Source organism: Procambarus clarkii, chromosome 24 (assembly GCF_040958095.1).
Source record: "Procambarus clarkii isolate CNS0578487 chromosome 24, FALCON_Pclarkii_2.0, whole genome shotgun sequence".
Lineage (NCBI taxonomy): Eukaryota > Metazoa > Arthropoda > Malacostraca > Decapoda > Cambaridae > Procambarus > Procambarus clarkii.
The window spans coordinates 15901844-15918751 of NC_091173.1; the positions used below are offsets into that span (position 1 = coordinate 15901844).

Here is a 16908-nt window from a genome sequence, read left to right on the forward strand (position 1 = left end):
GGAGCTACCATACATCCAGCATGACTGGGTAAGGAGCTACCATACACCCAGCATGACTGGGTAAGGAGCTACCATACATCCAGCATGACTGGGTAAGGAGCTACCATACACCCAGCATGACTGGGTAAGGAGGTACCATACACCCAGCATGACTGGGTAAGGAGCTACCATACATCCAGCATGACTGGGTAAGGAGCTACCATACATCTAGCATGACTGGGTAAGGAGCTACCATACATCCAGCATGACTGGGTAAGGAGCTACCATACATCCAACATGACTGGGTAAGGAGCTACCATATACCAGACATAACTGGGTAAGGAGCTACCATACATCCAACATGACTGGGTAAGGAGCTACCATACATCTAGCATGACTGGGTAAGGAGCTACCATACATCCAGCATGACTGGGTAAGGAGCTACCATACATCCAACATGACTGGGTAAGGAGCTACCATACACCAGACATAAATATTGTTTAACCCACATAAGTATCTACCTATATAAGTACTTGCATCAACTACTTGGACAAACGTACATAAACTGACTGTTGGACCCTCAAAAAAGGTCACTTATTATATTACTGAATTACCCACAATGGTCTTTTTTGTTAATTTAAAAATTAACAAAAGAACGTAACCTAACGTTTCCTATCCAAGCAATCCTAGGTCTAATATACGCTATATTAGGCCTAATATAAAACATATATGCGCTATATTAGGCTTAAGGGGACCAAGAGGGTTCGAAGATTAAGTTGTTCAATGTCAAGCAAAATTTTGGTGGAGCACCGCGAGCGTGTGCTCTCTGCCTCTCTCTCCTCCATAACACTTGTAATATACTCCCCAACGCGCCTAGCAATTAATATATCTTAATCAAATTTACAAAACCAATTTCTAATTAAATAAATAAGTGCTAAGAGCCAGTTCTTCACTAGTTAATGTGTCACGGAAAGTGAGCACCTTATTGTTGGTAAATTGAGTAACATCGTTCTGAACATTATATGGATGAAGATCACCATTTCTGTGACTAGCTGTGAGCTATATATCACGGCAGGAATGCCATCCAATTAGTATACCTGTGAGTATGTCTGTCCGTTTTCTCCTCCTTCCTTGTCCTTTCTTGTTCCTCTCCTACACCATCAATATCCTCTCCCCACCCCCCCGCCCCCACAACCAACATTACCGCCCTGGTAATGGTCAAACTACCCCCTCGTTCCACCGACACTCACGGTCACAGGTACCCAATATTAGTCATTGAAACTCGTGTCAAACGGCAGTATAGACGTGGTTTTAACGAGGCAATTAGCTGCTAATGGTGTCATGCTCAGATTGACCCCAAATTAGGGTGACTTGTGGCCATTGTAAGTGGCAGCGAGTGACCTGTCTCCCTCGACGACTCTGTTTAACCACTAATGACATTTTCGCCTCGGAGATACGGTCGCTAATTTTGAGTGAACATTGTATGACAGCAGATATAGGAAAGCCACGTACACTTTGTACGAAGTAGTTGATAAGAATATTCAGAAAGATACTTTGTCCGGCGGTTTGTAAAGAAATGTAGCACACAACTTACCTGAAATTCTTCCCATGAACATTAACGAGCTAATTAAATTAATTCTGTGGGAAACTCTTGGAGGAAATTGTTGTCTGTGATGGTGCTGTAAGGACAGTGGTAAAGTTATGCTTTACATAGTGGTGATGAAGGGTATAGTGAGGACAGTGACGGGTGGGAGTCATGATCGCTGTCACTGACAATTATAGAGATGAGTGATAGTGAAAATGTCAATGAAACTGATAGTAATAATGAAAGAATTGATAATGATATAAAAGATAAACAATATGATAATGGTGAGAATGTTAGCGATAGTGACAATGACAGTGAGAGATGAGGTCTAGATGGAGAGAAGTAATAGCAGTGAATGATAATACCAGAGATAGTAATAGTAACAGTGAAAATTACGAGTGTTATTTATAATGACACCATTAATCACCCAGTCAACGTGCCGCCGCCCGTAACATTATCACAGATACTGATAGTGACGTTAATTGATAGTTAATTGAGCAAGAGTTACAATGAAAGTGACGGTAAAAGTTATCATACATGAGAGTGATAATGATTGATCAAATAGCGATAGAGAGAGAGAGAGAGAGAGAGAGAGAGAGAGAGAGAGAGAGAGAGAGAGAGAGAGAGAGAGAGAGAGAGAGAGAGAGAGAGAGAGAGAGAGAGAGGTGACCAGACATGTCACCTCACAGTTCTAGCAGACACCAGACATGTCACCTCACAGTTCTAGCAGGCATCAGACATGTCACCTCACAATTCTAGCAGGCGCTAGACTTGTCACCTCACAGTTCTAGCAGGCATCAGACATGTCACCTCACAGTTCTAGCAGGCACTAGACTTGTCACCTCACAGTTCTAGCAGGCATCAGACATGTCACCTCACAGTTCTAGCAGGCATCAGACATGTCACCTCACAGTTCTAGCAGGCATCAGACATGTCACCTCACAGTTCTAGCAGGCACCAGACATGTCACCTCACAGTTCTAGCGGGCACCAGACATGTCACCTCACAGTTCTAGCAGGCATCAGACATGTCACCTCACAGGTCTAGCAGGCACTAGACATGTCACCTCACAGTTCTAGCAGGCATCAGACATGTCACCTCACAGTTCTAGCAGGCATCAGACATGTCACCTCACAGTTCTAGCAGGCATCAGACATGTCACCTCACAGTTCTAGCAGGCATCAGACATGTCACCTCACAGTTCTAGCAGGCATCAGACATGTCACCTCACAGTTCTAGCAGGCACCAGACATGTCACCTCACAGTTCTAGCGGGCACCAGACATGTCACCTCACAGTTCTAGCAGGCACCAGACATGTCACCTCACAGGTCTAGCAGGCATCAGACATGTCACCTCACAGGTCTAGCAGGCACCAGACATGTCACCTCACAGGTCTAGCAGGCATCAGACATGTCACCTCACAGGTCTAGCAGGCACCAGACATGTCACCTCACAGGTCTAGCAGGCATCAGACATGTCACCTCACAGTTCTAGCAGGCACCAGACATGTCACCTCACAGGTCTAGCAGGCACCAGACATGTCACCTCACAGTTCTAGCAGGCATCAGACATGTCACCTCACAGTTCTAGCAGGCATCAGACATGTCACCTCACAGGTCTAGCAGGCATCAGACATGTCACCTCACAGATCTAGCAGGCACCAGACATGTCACCTCACAGGTCTAGCAGGCATCAGACATGTCACCTCACAGTTCTAGCAGGCACCAGACATGTCACCTCACAGGTCTAGCAGGCACCAGACATGTCACCTCACAGTTCTAGCAGGCATCAGACATGTCACCTCACAGTTCTAGCAGGCATCAGACATGTCACCTCACAGGTCTAGCAGGCATCAGACATGTCACCTCACAGGTCTAGCAGGCATCAGACATGTCACCTCACAGGTCTAGCAGGCATCAGACATGTCACCTCACAGGTCTAGCAGGCATCAGACATGTCACCTCACAGGTCTAGCAGGCATCAGACATGTCACCTCACAGTTCTAGCAGGCACCAGACATGTCACCTTACAGGTCTAGCAGGCATCAGACATGTCACCTCACAGTTCTAGCAGGCACCAGACATGTCACCTCACAGGTCTAGCAGGCACCCACAGAGTCAAGGCGAACAATTTCCAGGAGACTGTGGCGCGTCCTCCTCATAATTCAGTGATGGAGGCAGCAATTTAGACCATAAACAAACCACTTACCGCCGCTGACGCCATTTGACATACGAGTACTGGCGGCCCCTCGAACCGGAGACAGGTAGCTTCCAGGTAGGCACACCATCTGGGCCTATTATGGTAAAGCCATCGCCAGCCTCCCTCACTCCCTCACTCTCCGCATTTTCTCTCTTTCTTCAATTCAGTTTCCTCTACTTCCTCCATCTAGGTAACTCGCTCCCTCATTCTCACTCCCCTTCCATCTTCAATTATTTACTTAGACATCCAAAGATGTGATAGGGGAAGGTAAGAGGCAGGAGGAGGAGGAGGAGGAGGAGGAGGAGGAGGAGGAGGAGGAGGAAGAGGAGGAGGAGGAGGAGGCGTGGACACAGACCGTCTCACCTGTCCTCTCCAGAGTGTTGCTTTTGTGTCAACATCATCAGTCATGTTGGAGGTAATGGAGTCTCTCTCTCTCTCTCTCTCTCTCTCTCTCTCTCTCTCTCTCTCTCTCTCTCTCTCTCTCTCTCTCTCTCTCTCTCTCTCTCTCTCGGAGGTAATGGAGTCTCTCTCTCTCTCTCTCTCTCTCTCTCTCTCGGAGGTAATGGAGTCTCTCTCTCTCTCTCTCTCTCTCTCGGAGGTAATGGAGTCTCTCTCTCTCTCTCTCTCTCTCTCTCTCTCTCTCTCTCTCTCTCTCTCTCTCTCTCTCTCTCTCTCTCTCTCTCATTGAGAATGTTCTGGCTTAACAGTACGGCGGGAGGAAATTACTGAGCGTGTAGAAATGAATGATATGTGTGAGAGAGAGAAAGAGAGAGAGAGAGAGAGAGAGAGAGAGAGAGAGAGAGAGGGAGAGAGAGAGAGAGAGAGAGAGAGAGAGAGAGAGAGAGAGAGAGAGAGAGAGAGAGAGAGAGAGAGAGAGAGAGAGAGAGAGAGAGAGAGAGAGAGAGAGAGTATAGGTGGACACTGGACCGTCCCCTGTGAGTGTGACCACTGAGACAGGGACCCTGGCTGGTACTTAGGGGGGACTCGGGAGCCACTAACAACAAGGCTCACCTCGCCATTCACCTCAGTATTGTATCACATTCCACAACCTTGAGCGCGGGCTACAGTCCCGTGTTGTGACATAACAACGCCATCACAGTCCTCCTGGAACTATAGATCCTTCACTTACTATAACTCTTGAAAAATATTCCGTTCAGACTTACTGTTAAAGCCTGACTTGATCTCCACTGGTCGAGACATTACGCTTCTAAATGCTGATATTTTTAACACTCATTTGCCGCTGTTAAACTCACTGTTGATTATATCTTAATTATAATATAAAGTCCACTACGGGCTCACCATAGCCCGTGCTACTTGGAACTTTCTGTTCCAAGTAGCTGAATCTAAACCAACAATTTATATTTTAAATTTAGTGCTACAAATATTGACTATTAGAGCTACGTTTGGTGACCTTAATTTATATATAATAAGGGACAGGTAACAGGTGATTAATGAAAGGAATATTAACAATAATAATATTGATAACAACATTTATGACAATAATAATAATAATAATAATAATAATAATAATAATAATAATTAACACCTACCACCATCACCACTATCCCACCCACTAGTATTACTACCATCTCCAGTACGTTGTCAACCACCACCAATACCATACCTGCCACCAATGGAATAATAACCACTCCGACCACCACTACCATCATAAGGCTACTGCACCAAATACCACAACAACAACCACCAGCACAAAGATCACCACCACACAAAGGTCACCACCACACAAAGGTCACCACCACACAAAGGTCACCACCACACAAAGGTCACCACCACACGAAGGTCACCACCACACAAAGGTCACCACCACACAAAGGTCACCACCACACAAAGGTCACCACTACACAAAGGTCACCACCACACAAAGGTCACCACCACACAAAGGTCACCACCACACAAAGGTCACCACTACACAAAGGTCATCACCACACAAAGGTCACCACCACACAAAGGTCATCACCACACAAAGGTCACCACCACATAAAGGTCACCACCACAACAAACCAGGCTGTGACTCATACGTCAGGCTGCGAGCAGCCGCGTCCAACAGCCTGGTTGATCAGTCCAGCAACCAGGAGGCCTGGTCGACGACCGGGCCGTGGGGACGCTAAGCCCCGGAAGCACCTCAAGGTAACCTCAAGGTATCTCTTGAGGTTATCTTGAGATGATTTCGGGGCTTTTTAATGTCTCTGCGGCCCAGTCCTCGACCAGGCCTCCACCCCTAGGAAGTAGCCCGTGACAGCTGACTAACACAGGTACCTATTTTACTACTAGGTAACAGGGGCATAGGGTGAAAGAAACTCTGCCCATTGTTTCTCGCCGGCGCCTGGGATCGAACCCAGGACCACAGGATCACAAGTCCCGCGTGCTGTCCGCTCGGCCGACCGGCTCCCCTAAGGTGAGGTAAGGTCACCACCACACAAAGGTCACCATTAATGGGTAATGAGCGTGACCGTGGTAATGAGACACCACCATCAGAGGAGATGAGGGAGATGCAGCACCAGCTTCACCTCTCCTCTACTGACATCCTTAATAACAACCACCTTCTAATATTCCTAATTAATGATGTCCGGGACATGACCTCCCACTCATATCAATCATTCCACTCACCTGCCCTCATACCAATCAAGTCCAACCACTTGGCCTGGACGGTAGAGCGACGGTCTCGCTTCATGCAGGTCGGCGTTCAATCCCCGACCGTCCAAGTGGTTGGACATCATTCCTTTCCCTCCTCGTCCCATCCCAAATCCTTATCCAGACCCCTTCCAAGGGCTATATAGTCGTAATGGCTTGGCGCTTTCCCCCGATACCAGTCATTTGCACTCATACCAATCACTTGCACTCTTACCAATCACGTGCACTCATACCAATCACTTGTACTCATACCAATCATTGCAAAGTTTTTGCCCAAATTACAGTTTTGTTTTCTAGCGTCACTTAAGTTCATAGTTTAATGATCCTGTTCCTACCTCTGTGGAAAAGTTTGGGAGGTTCTGGGTCCCATTGTTGGGCGTTTACCGGCAGGAAGGGGGGGGGGGAGGGTAGTCCGTGGGTATCGATAATTAAACATCTGCTACCATCCTAATTGGTGGTTGGGCTGTTTCATCAATACAAGCTATAATTTGAATATTGGAGGCAAGGCCCACGGTTTATTGACCCTTGGGGGGAGATAATGGCAAGTTAACTCGGGGGAGAAAACGTGGGAAGGGATGAGAGGGGAGAGGGATGGGAGAGAGTGAGAGGGGAGGGGGAGGGGAGAGAGAGAGAGGGGAGGGGAGAGAGTGAGAGGGGAGGAAAAGGATGGAGTTGGGACCAGAGATTGTCATAGGTCACAACACTGACGAATTAATCCGCTTACCGCAGGTTGGGATTCCTGCGGGTGGGATCCCAGCCGACGTGATCCGCTGGTCACTTTATCAGCTGGTGGCCGCGGGGGATTATGAGGTGAGGGAATTAACTTGTTACTGTGGCGCCTTCTGTGACTGTCAGGAGGAAAACTGAGAGGGGGTCATACTCCCGGTATGACCCCTCACACACACACACACACACACACACACACACACACACACACACACACACACACACACACACACACACACACACACACACACACACTGATGTGGTGGAGGCAGACTCCATACACAGTTTCAAATGTGGATATGATAAAGCTCGAGAAGCTCATGAATCTGTACTCCAGTAGATTGACGGTTGAGAGGCGGGACCAAAGAGCCCAAACTCAACCCCTGCAAACACAACTAAATGAGTACACACAAACAAACAAACAATAACGTGCACAGTACTGCAATAATACATCCCAAACATTCATATCAGACTTACACACTTTGAAGTCGGAGCAAAATTAATAATGGCTTTAACTGTAACTGTAACGAGGTGGTTGACAGTCGACACTCACATAAGACAGGATACTGACAGCTTATCCTACGATATTCATAACAAGAATGAACTTATAAATATCAAATAAGCCTTTTTTAACAAGCGGGAGATACTGGCAGATTATGTTGGTATATTTACTGTATTTTCTTCCACAGATGTGGCCATTTATTTACATAGCGCTAGCAGGTATATAAACATTTTCTTCCGTCCTGTGTGGACAATGTTAGATACGTTAAGCCTAAGTCCAGTGAGAGCTCTTTTGTTTTGGATCAAGTCTTGGTATTAGCGTTGTAAAAATAAGTTAGAGTGGCTTCACTCTTGTGCTTCCCAATACAGGTGATGTGACCCCCAGGCTCCGCACCTCCACCCCTCACACCACACACCTCAGACCTCAGACTTCAGACCTCAGACCTCAGACCTCAGACACAGGCCTAGCGCACCCACATGATTTAGTGCTGAATTTCTCTCTATATGCAGTCAGCTATTATTTTCACTGTTGTCTCTTACCTAAAATGATCAACATTCTCTCATTATTAATTAACCTCTTTGTCTACTTTAATAGATTGTGACTTTACAGCCCTGAGGTCAACGTCGACCATTTGTCACCACCATCTTGACAGGCTGAGACCTTGTAGTTGATGCTCTGTTGTTGCTGGACTCCTTACACTGTGGCGCGTCATCATCTGCCTCCTTGGATTACGTCGTCCTCAGCTCGGAACTAACTAACTACCGGTACTGAGGGACTGACTCCAGACGCCGTCGGATTTTGCAGAGTTAAACTTGTCGATTAATGCGTTGAATCATATTACTAAAACTTGTATATGAGCACACGAGGCCGGAACCCGGGCCCATTCCGGCCGAGCCTCGCCACACACACAAGAATACACGACAAATCAAAATACAGGAACACGGAAAATTATTGATGAAACATTATCCATTCACGTTATTTTTCCGTTGTTTTGGTAGATCCACTTATCTACTTTATTTCAGCTAGTAACGAGATAAAATAACCTCTGAACTCACTACAACTCCGTCTTGCAAGTTGAAATATCTCTTACAAATCAATAATTACGATACATTCCTTCTTTCAGCTGCCTGTCCTGTCACCTGTGTCACTCTGCCAGTCAGCGTGACGGGCCCATCATTAACTGACGAACTGACACCTAAATGGCTACTTGATGAGACAAATAAGAGGTCAGTTATAAAGAGGGAGAAGAGGGGACACTGCTGGCACGGACTCGAATAATAACATTTTCTCGCTGAACTGTATTTCAAGTGAGGAAGAGAAAAAGAGAGAGAGAGAGAGAGAGAGAGAGCGAGAGAGAGAGAGAGAGAGAGAGAGAGAGAGAGAGAGAGAGAGAGAGAGAGAGAGAGAGAGAGAGAGAGAGAGAGAGAGAGAGAGAGAGAGAGAGAGGGTCAGTTAAGGAGATATTACCAAGAAAGGCTCAGAGATACTGTCTATATATGCCGTCGCCCTGACAGACGACTGCCTGTCATTGACAAGCAGTCACGTGACGTCTGCCCCGCCCTACCCCGCTGTCAACGGAAGAGGAGCAACCACGAAGACAGGTTGATAGACAGACTGGCAGGTAGGTAAACAGCCTGTCAGTCAGCCAGTTAGCAATCTATCCAGCCTAAAATCGTTTCGACCAAACAACCACCTAACCAATAATCTACTCAGACTGTCAACCGGTTATCCAGCTAGTCAGCCAAGCGGCTTATCAGTCAGCCATGTGGGACATTCAGTCAAACAACATAGCCAGATTGACAAATTGGTCAGCTTACCAACCTGCCAACATTTAATCAGTCCAACTATCCATTCATGCAACTAGTCACCCATCCATCCATCTATCAACCAAATAGTCACCCAAAGCCTATATCCTACCAACCATTCACCAATACCTCCGCCTAGCTACCCATCAATCAACCAGTCTTCCTTCCAACAATTAACCAACAATCAACCCTCCATTCCATCCATCCATCCATCCACACGAAGAGAGATGGGATAGGTTATCTACCAAGGCATCTCTGCTTGTCAGAGAATAATTATTATTAGCTTCCTAGTTAATGGGTACAGGCAGGAGTTTCACTGTTGAGAGAGAGAGAGAGAGAGAGAGAGAGAGAGAGAGAGAGAGAGAGAGAGAGAGAGAGAGAGACAGCGAGAGAGAGAGAGAGAGAGAGAGAGAGAGAGAGAGAGAGAGAGAGAGAGAGAGAGAGAGAGAGAGAGAGAGAGAGAGAGAGAGAGAGAGAGAGAGAGAGAGAGGGAGGGAGGGAGAGAGATTTACCTCTTTTGTGGGTCTACACCCTGTGTCACTTTAGTTATGTAGTATATCCGATCTGGCCTCATCTTGTCTACACCGGGGATGGAAGTCTTCTGTATATGAAAGTTAAGAGTATATTATATATATATATATATATATATATATATATATATATATATATATATATATATATATATATATATATATATATATAATATTTTATAGGGAGTACCACCTCTGGCTGGAAGAATGGGACCCATAGCCTCGGAGGAAACCACACATAGCGCATTAGAGGGAATGTTTAGGTCCCCTCCAATACTGTTTCTGTGTGCTTTTCTCCTACCACCACCTTCCTTTTGATTTTTTTTGCCTTATTATGTATTTAAAGGTTACATGATATACATTGGTTGATATAAAGAGTGCATAAATGTTATGGATCTCTTGAAGCTCCTCCGCTTCTGGACAGGAACCGAGAATGCAGCAGGCGCTTCCCCTCTGGATTGCCACACTGAGGCGCTGAAACAAAAAACTGGCAGCTCTTGGGTCTCTGGTGACGTCAATGAGCTTGGAGCCCAATTCCTTGAGAAATCCCAAGGCACTCTTTCCTTAGGGGCCATGCGTCTCAGACGCTATGGGGAACAAAGGTGTATTGACCTTCCAATCGCCTGTATTTGGCTGAATTTGCTATTTCCCTGTGGTTGGCCGCCCCACCTGCTTGATCAGCTCCGAGGTGTACATAGGTGTCAGCCAGGGTCGATACACATGTGTAGTCCCACACCAACTGTCTACCCTCCTTCCAGGAGTATATGGTGATGCCATCAGGGCGAAGTGCGGGGAAATCCGGGTTTTGGACCCCTAGGATACGAGGTTCTCTCTCCGCTGGGCACTGAGCTGAGACGAGGCTTCTCTTGATGATTTTATATTTATATATATATATATATATATATATATATATATATATATATATATATATATATATATATATATATATATATGCGGAAAAAAACACAAAGAAATGGGAAGAGAGATGAACGTTTCGGCCTGTTAAAGCCGTTGTCAACACCAGACAGTCTGAGTCAGACAGTTTGAGTCTGTTGTTGACAACGGCTTTAACAGGCCGAAACGTTCATTTCTCTTCCCATTTCTTTGTGGTTTTTCCGCATACAAATGATCAGTGTTTAGTGATCGTCAATTGCATATATATATATATATATATATATATATATATATATATATATATATATATATATATATATATATATATATATATATATATATATATATATATAAAGCTTACAAGTTATTCATTGGTTATAATAATGGAAAGTTAAAAATTGTGGATCTTCTGGAGTTCCTCAGCTTCCGGACAGGAACTGAGGACACAGCAGGCATTTCCCCTCTGGATAGCCACACTGAGGCGTTGAAACATGTAGCTGGCAGCTCTTGGGTCTCTGGTGGCGTCATCGAGCATGGAACCCAATTCCCTGAAAAACCTCAAGGTGCTCCTACCCGAAGGGCTGAGTGTCTCAGATGCTATATGGGGACTCGCGTGTACTGATTTCCAGTTGCTTGCACTTGTTTGATTGTGTTGTTCCCCTGTCGTTAGTCGCACCATCTGCCTGATCAGCTGTCAGGTGTATATAGGTGTCAGCTAGGGTGTATACACATGTGTAGTCCCACACCAGCTGTCTGCCCCTCTTCCCGGGGTATATTGTGATGCCATCTGGGGCAAGTATGAGATCATCGGAGGGTTAATGGGCTGTTAGGATCTCAGGTTCCATTTCCCCGTCAAGCACAGCTCCACTACCCCGTCAAGCACAGCTCTACTACCCCGTCAAGCACAGCTCTACTATCCCGTCAAGCACAGCTCTACTACCCCGTCAAGCACAGCTCCACTACCTTCATCAAGCACAGCTCCACTACCCCGTCAAGCACAGCTCTACTACCCCGTCAAGCACAGCTCTACTACCCCGTCAAGCACAGCTCTACTACCCCGTCAAGCACAGCTCCACTATCCCGTCAAGCACAGCTCTACTACCTTCATCAAGCACAGCTCCACTACCCCGTCAAGCACAGCTCTACTACCCCGTCAAGCACAGCTCCACTATCCCGTCAAGCACAGCTCTACTACCTTCATCAAGCACAGCTCCACTACCCCGTCAAGCACAGCTCCACTATCCCGTCAAGCACAGCTCTACTACCTTCATCAAGCACAGCTCTACTACCTTCATCAAGCACAGCTCTACTACCCCGTCAAGCACAGCTCTACTACCTTCATCAAGCACAGCTCTACTACCTTCATCAAGCACAGCTCTACTACCCCGTCAAGCACAGCTCTACTACCTTCATCAAGCACAGCTCCACTATCCCGTCAAGCACAGCTCTACTACCTTCGTCAAGCACAGCTCCACTACCTTCGTCAAGCACAGCTCCACTACCTTCGTCAAGCACAGCTCTACTACCTTCATCAAGCACAGCTCTACTACCCCGTCAAGCACAGCTCTACTACCTTCACCAAGCACAGCTCCACTCCCCTCGTCAAGCACAGCTCCACTACCCCGTCAAGCACAGCTCCACTACCCCGTCAAGCTCAGCTCTACTACCTTCACCAAGCACAGCTCCACTCCCCTCGTCAAGCACAGCTCCACTACCTTCGTCAAGCACAGCTCTACTACCCCGTCAAGCACAGCTCTACTACCTTCACCAAGCACAGCTCCACTCCCCTCGTCAAGCACAGCTCCACTACCTTCGTCAAGCACAGCTCTACTACCCCGTCAAGCACAGCTCTACTACCTTCGTCAAGCACAGCTCCACTACCTTCGTCAAGCACAGCTCCACTACCTTCGTCAAGCACAGCTCCACTACCTTCGTCAAGCACAGCTTCACTCCCCTCGTCAAGCACAGCTCCACTACCCCGTCAAGCACAGCTCCACTCCCCTCGTCAAGCACAGCTCCACTCCCCCGTCAAGCTCAGCTCCACTACCCCGTCAAGCTCAGCTCCACTACCCCGTCAAGCTCAGCGCCACTCCCCTCGTCAAGCACAGCTCCACTACCCCGTCAAGCTCAGCTCCACTACCCCGTCAAGCTCAGCTCCACTCCCCTCGTCAAGCACAGCTCCACTACCCAGTCAAGCTCAGCTCCACTACCCCGTCAAGCTCAGCGCCACTCCCCTCGTCAAGCACAGCTCCACTACCCCGTCAAGCTCAGCTCCACTCCCCCGTCAAGCTCAGCTCCACTACCCCGTCAAGCTCAGCTCCACTACCCCGTCAAGCTCAGCTCCACTACCCCGTCAAGCTCAGCGCCACTCCCCTCGTCAAGCTCAGCTCCACTACCCCGTCAAGCTCAGCTCCACTACCCCGTCAAGCACAGCGCCACTCCCCTCGTCAAGCTCAGCTCCACTACCCCGTCAAGCTCAGCTCCACTACCCCGTCAAGCACAGCGCCACTCCCCTCGTCAAGCATAGCTCCACTACCCCGTCAAGCTCAGCTCCACTCCCCTCGTCAAGGACAGTTCCACTACCCCGTCAAGCTCAGCTCCACTCCCCTCGTCAAGCATAGCTCCACTACCCCGTCAAGCTCAGCGCCACTCCCCTCGTCAAGCACAGCTCCACTACCCCGTCAAGCTCAGCTCCACTCCCCTCGTCAAGCACAGCTCCACTACCCCGTCAAGCTCAGCTCCACTCCCCTCGTCAAGCACAGCTCCACTCCCCCGTCAAGCACAGCTCCAATACCCCGTCAAGCACAGCTCCACTACCCCGTCAAGCTCAGCTCCACTCCCCTCGTCAAGCACAGCTCCACTACCCCGTCAAGCACAGCTCCACTCCCCTCGTCAAGCACAGCTCCACTCCCCCGTCAAGCTCAGCTCCACTACCCCGTCAAGCACAACTACACTCCCCCGTCAAGCTCAGCTCCACTACCCCGTCAAACACAGCTCCACTACCCCGTCAAGCTCAGCTTTACTACCCCGTCAAGCACAGCTCTACTCCCCCGTCAAGCTCAGCTCCACTCCCCCGTCAATACTCACAGGGAACCTGACTTTGAGTCTCCTATCCCGTCTCACAAACAGGTTAATCTGGGTTAACTTGGGTTAATCTGGTTAATCTCAGGGGCTGGGGTATCCCTCAACACTGAGAAAACACGCCAGACAAAGCTCTGCTGAGTTGAGCCGCTTTACTTACAGCAGACAATAGTGTGGTGGTGGTGGTGGTCGTGGTGGTGGAGGCAGTGGTGGTGGTGGTGGTGGTGGTGATGGTGGTGGTGATGGTGGTGATGGTGGTGGTGGTGGTGGTCGTGGTGGTGGAGGCAGTGGTGGTGGTGGTGGTCGTGGTGGTGGAGGCAGTGGTGGTGGTGGTGGTGATGGTGGTGGTGGTGGTGATGGTGGTGGTGGTGGTGGTGATGGTGGTGGTGGTTGTAGTGGTGGTAGTGGTGGTGGTGGAGGCGGTGGTGGTGGTGGCGGTAGTGGTGGTGGTGCAGCGGTGGTGGTGGTGGTGGTGGTGGTGGTGGTGGTGGTGGTGGTGGTGGAGGCGGTGGTGGTGGTGGCGGTAGTGGTGGTGGTGGTGGCGGTAGTGGTGGTGGTGGTGGTCGTGGTGTAGCGGGGAGTCACAGACAAGTCTCACATTAACAACATAAACAGTCGATGTTTAAGTCATAATGGTGTCCTATAACCGCCACAGACGTCTGACATACGCAGTTATACGCCGACACAATTATTTTTGGGGTAACTTCGGAACGGGGAAAAAAAATGCAGTTTTTTTCACAAAATTTCGTTCACCTCAATTGAGGACTGTGGAATAGTGCAGTGATTATGATCCCATTGTTAAGCTGACGAGCTGACAGGATGTTTGTGTGCCCGGGGCGCACCTCACCCCAGACACCCAGTCACTGTGGTGAGGGAGGCAGGCGGCCCCACCAGTCACTGTAGTGAGGGAGGAAGGCGGCCTCACCAGTCACTGTGGTGAGGGAGGCAGGCGACCCCACCAGTCACTGTGGTGAGGGAGGCAGGCGGCCCCACCAGTCACTGTGGTGAGGGAGGAAGGCGGCCTCACCAGTCACTGTGGTGAGGGAGGCAGGCGACCTCACCAGTCACTGTAGTGAGGAAGGCAGGCGGCCTCACCAGTCACTGTGGTGAGGGAGGCAGGCGGCCTCACCAGTCACTGTAGTGAGGGAGGAAGGCGGCCTCACCAGTCACTGTGGTGAGGGAGGCAGGCGACCTCACCAGTCACTGTAGTGAGGAAGGCAGGCGGCCTCACCAGTCACTGTAGTGAGGGAGGAAGGCGGCCTCACCAGTCACTGTGGTGAGGGAGGCAGGCGGCCTCACCAGTCACTGGTGAGGGAGGCAGGCGGCCTCACCAGTCACAAAATAACAACAGTGAATGTGGTGTGAGCTGCAACAGTGACAATATTGGACGGGAGGGGGGGGGGTTGTAAATATTAACCCCAGCCTACACAAGGTCAAAAGGACGGCCAAACTTGATAAAATATATATATATATATATATATATATATATATATATATATATATATATATATATATATATATATGTATATATATATATATATATATATATATATATATATATATATATATATATATGTATATATATATATATATATATATATATATATATATATATATATATATATATATATGTATATATATATATATATATATATATATATATATATATATATATATATATATATATATATATATATGTCGTACCAGTAGCCAGAACGCACTTCTCGGTCTACTGTGCAAGGCCCGATTTGCCTAATAAGCGAAGTTTTTCTAAATTTACATATTTTTCTAAAGTTTTTCATATGAAATGATAAAGCTATCCATTTCACTATGTATGAGTTAATTTTTTAAATTTGAGTCAAAACTAACGTAGATATATGACCGAACTTAACCTACCCTGCCTAACCTAACCTAGCATAACCTAACCTAAACTAACATAACAAAGTCAATAATTTATGTTCCTAATATAATAATAATAATTCAAATAAACCAATTATAAACAATTTGTTGAAAAAAAGAAAATCACTTGGCCTATTAGGCAAATCGGGCCTTGCATAGTAGACCAAGAAGTGCATTCTGGCTACTAGGTACATTATATATATATATATATATATATATATATATGTCGTACCTAGTAGCCAGAACTCACTTCTCAGCCTACTATTCAAGGCCCGATTTGCCTAATAAGCCAAGTTTTCCTGAATTAATATATTTACTATAATTTTTTTCTTATGAAATGATAAAGCAACCCTTTTCTCTATGTATGAAGTCAATTTTTTTTTATTGGAGTTAAAATTAGCGTAGATATATGACCGAACCTAACCAACCCTACCTAACCTAACCTAACCTATATTTATAGGTAAGGTTAGGTTAGGTAGCCAAAAAAAGCTAGGTTAGGTTAGGTTAGGTAGGTTAGGTAGACGAAAAAACATTACTTCATGAAAACTTGGCTTATTAGGCAAATCGGGCCTTGAATAGTAGGCTGAGAAGTGCGTTCTGGCTATTAGGTACGACATATATATATATATATATATATATATATATATATATATATATATATATATATAAAACTTACATTTATCTCCTTAGTCATAATATAGTAATATAAAGACTATTACAATGACCGATTACATGCTTTCTATTATTAACGTCTTCCTCCTTAACAGACCAGTCAACAGTTAAGTGGGGTAGAGGAGTTGCTTAACAGACCAGTCAACAGTTAAGTGGGGTAGAGGAGTTGCTTAACAGACCAGTCAACAGTTAAGTGGGGTAGAGGAGTTGCTTAACAGACCAGTCAACAGTTAAGTGGGGTAGAGGAGTTGCTTAACAGACCAGTCAACAGTTAAAGAGCGATAGAGGCGCTGTTAGCGTTTATAATTCTCAGTTATAAGTAATCGTGAAATCATTCATCTCACCACAGTAACTTGTGGTGAGATGAGAAGACTGGAGGCCGA

The 16908-nt window shown here is 47.0% G+C and overlaps 1 protein-coding gene across 1 annotated transcript; it reads left to right on the forward strand.

Moving 5' to 3' along the window:
- Positions 1 to 1763: 1763 nt before the first annotated feature.
- On the forward strand, positions 1764 to 14017 carry LOC138367948 (uncharacterized). Its single transcript, XM_069330230.1, has 4 exons — positions 1764 to 1878; positions 4026 to 4172; positions 8768 to 8870; positions 11731 to 14017. Exons 1-4 carry the CDS (start codon positions 1764 to 1766, stop codon positions 14015 to 14017), a joined length of 2652 nt encoding a protein of 883 aa, XP_069186331.1.
- The last annotated feature ends 2891 nt before the right edge of the window (positions 14018 to 16908 follow it).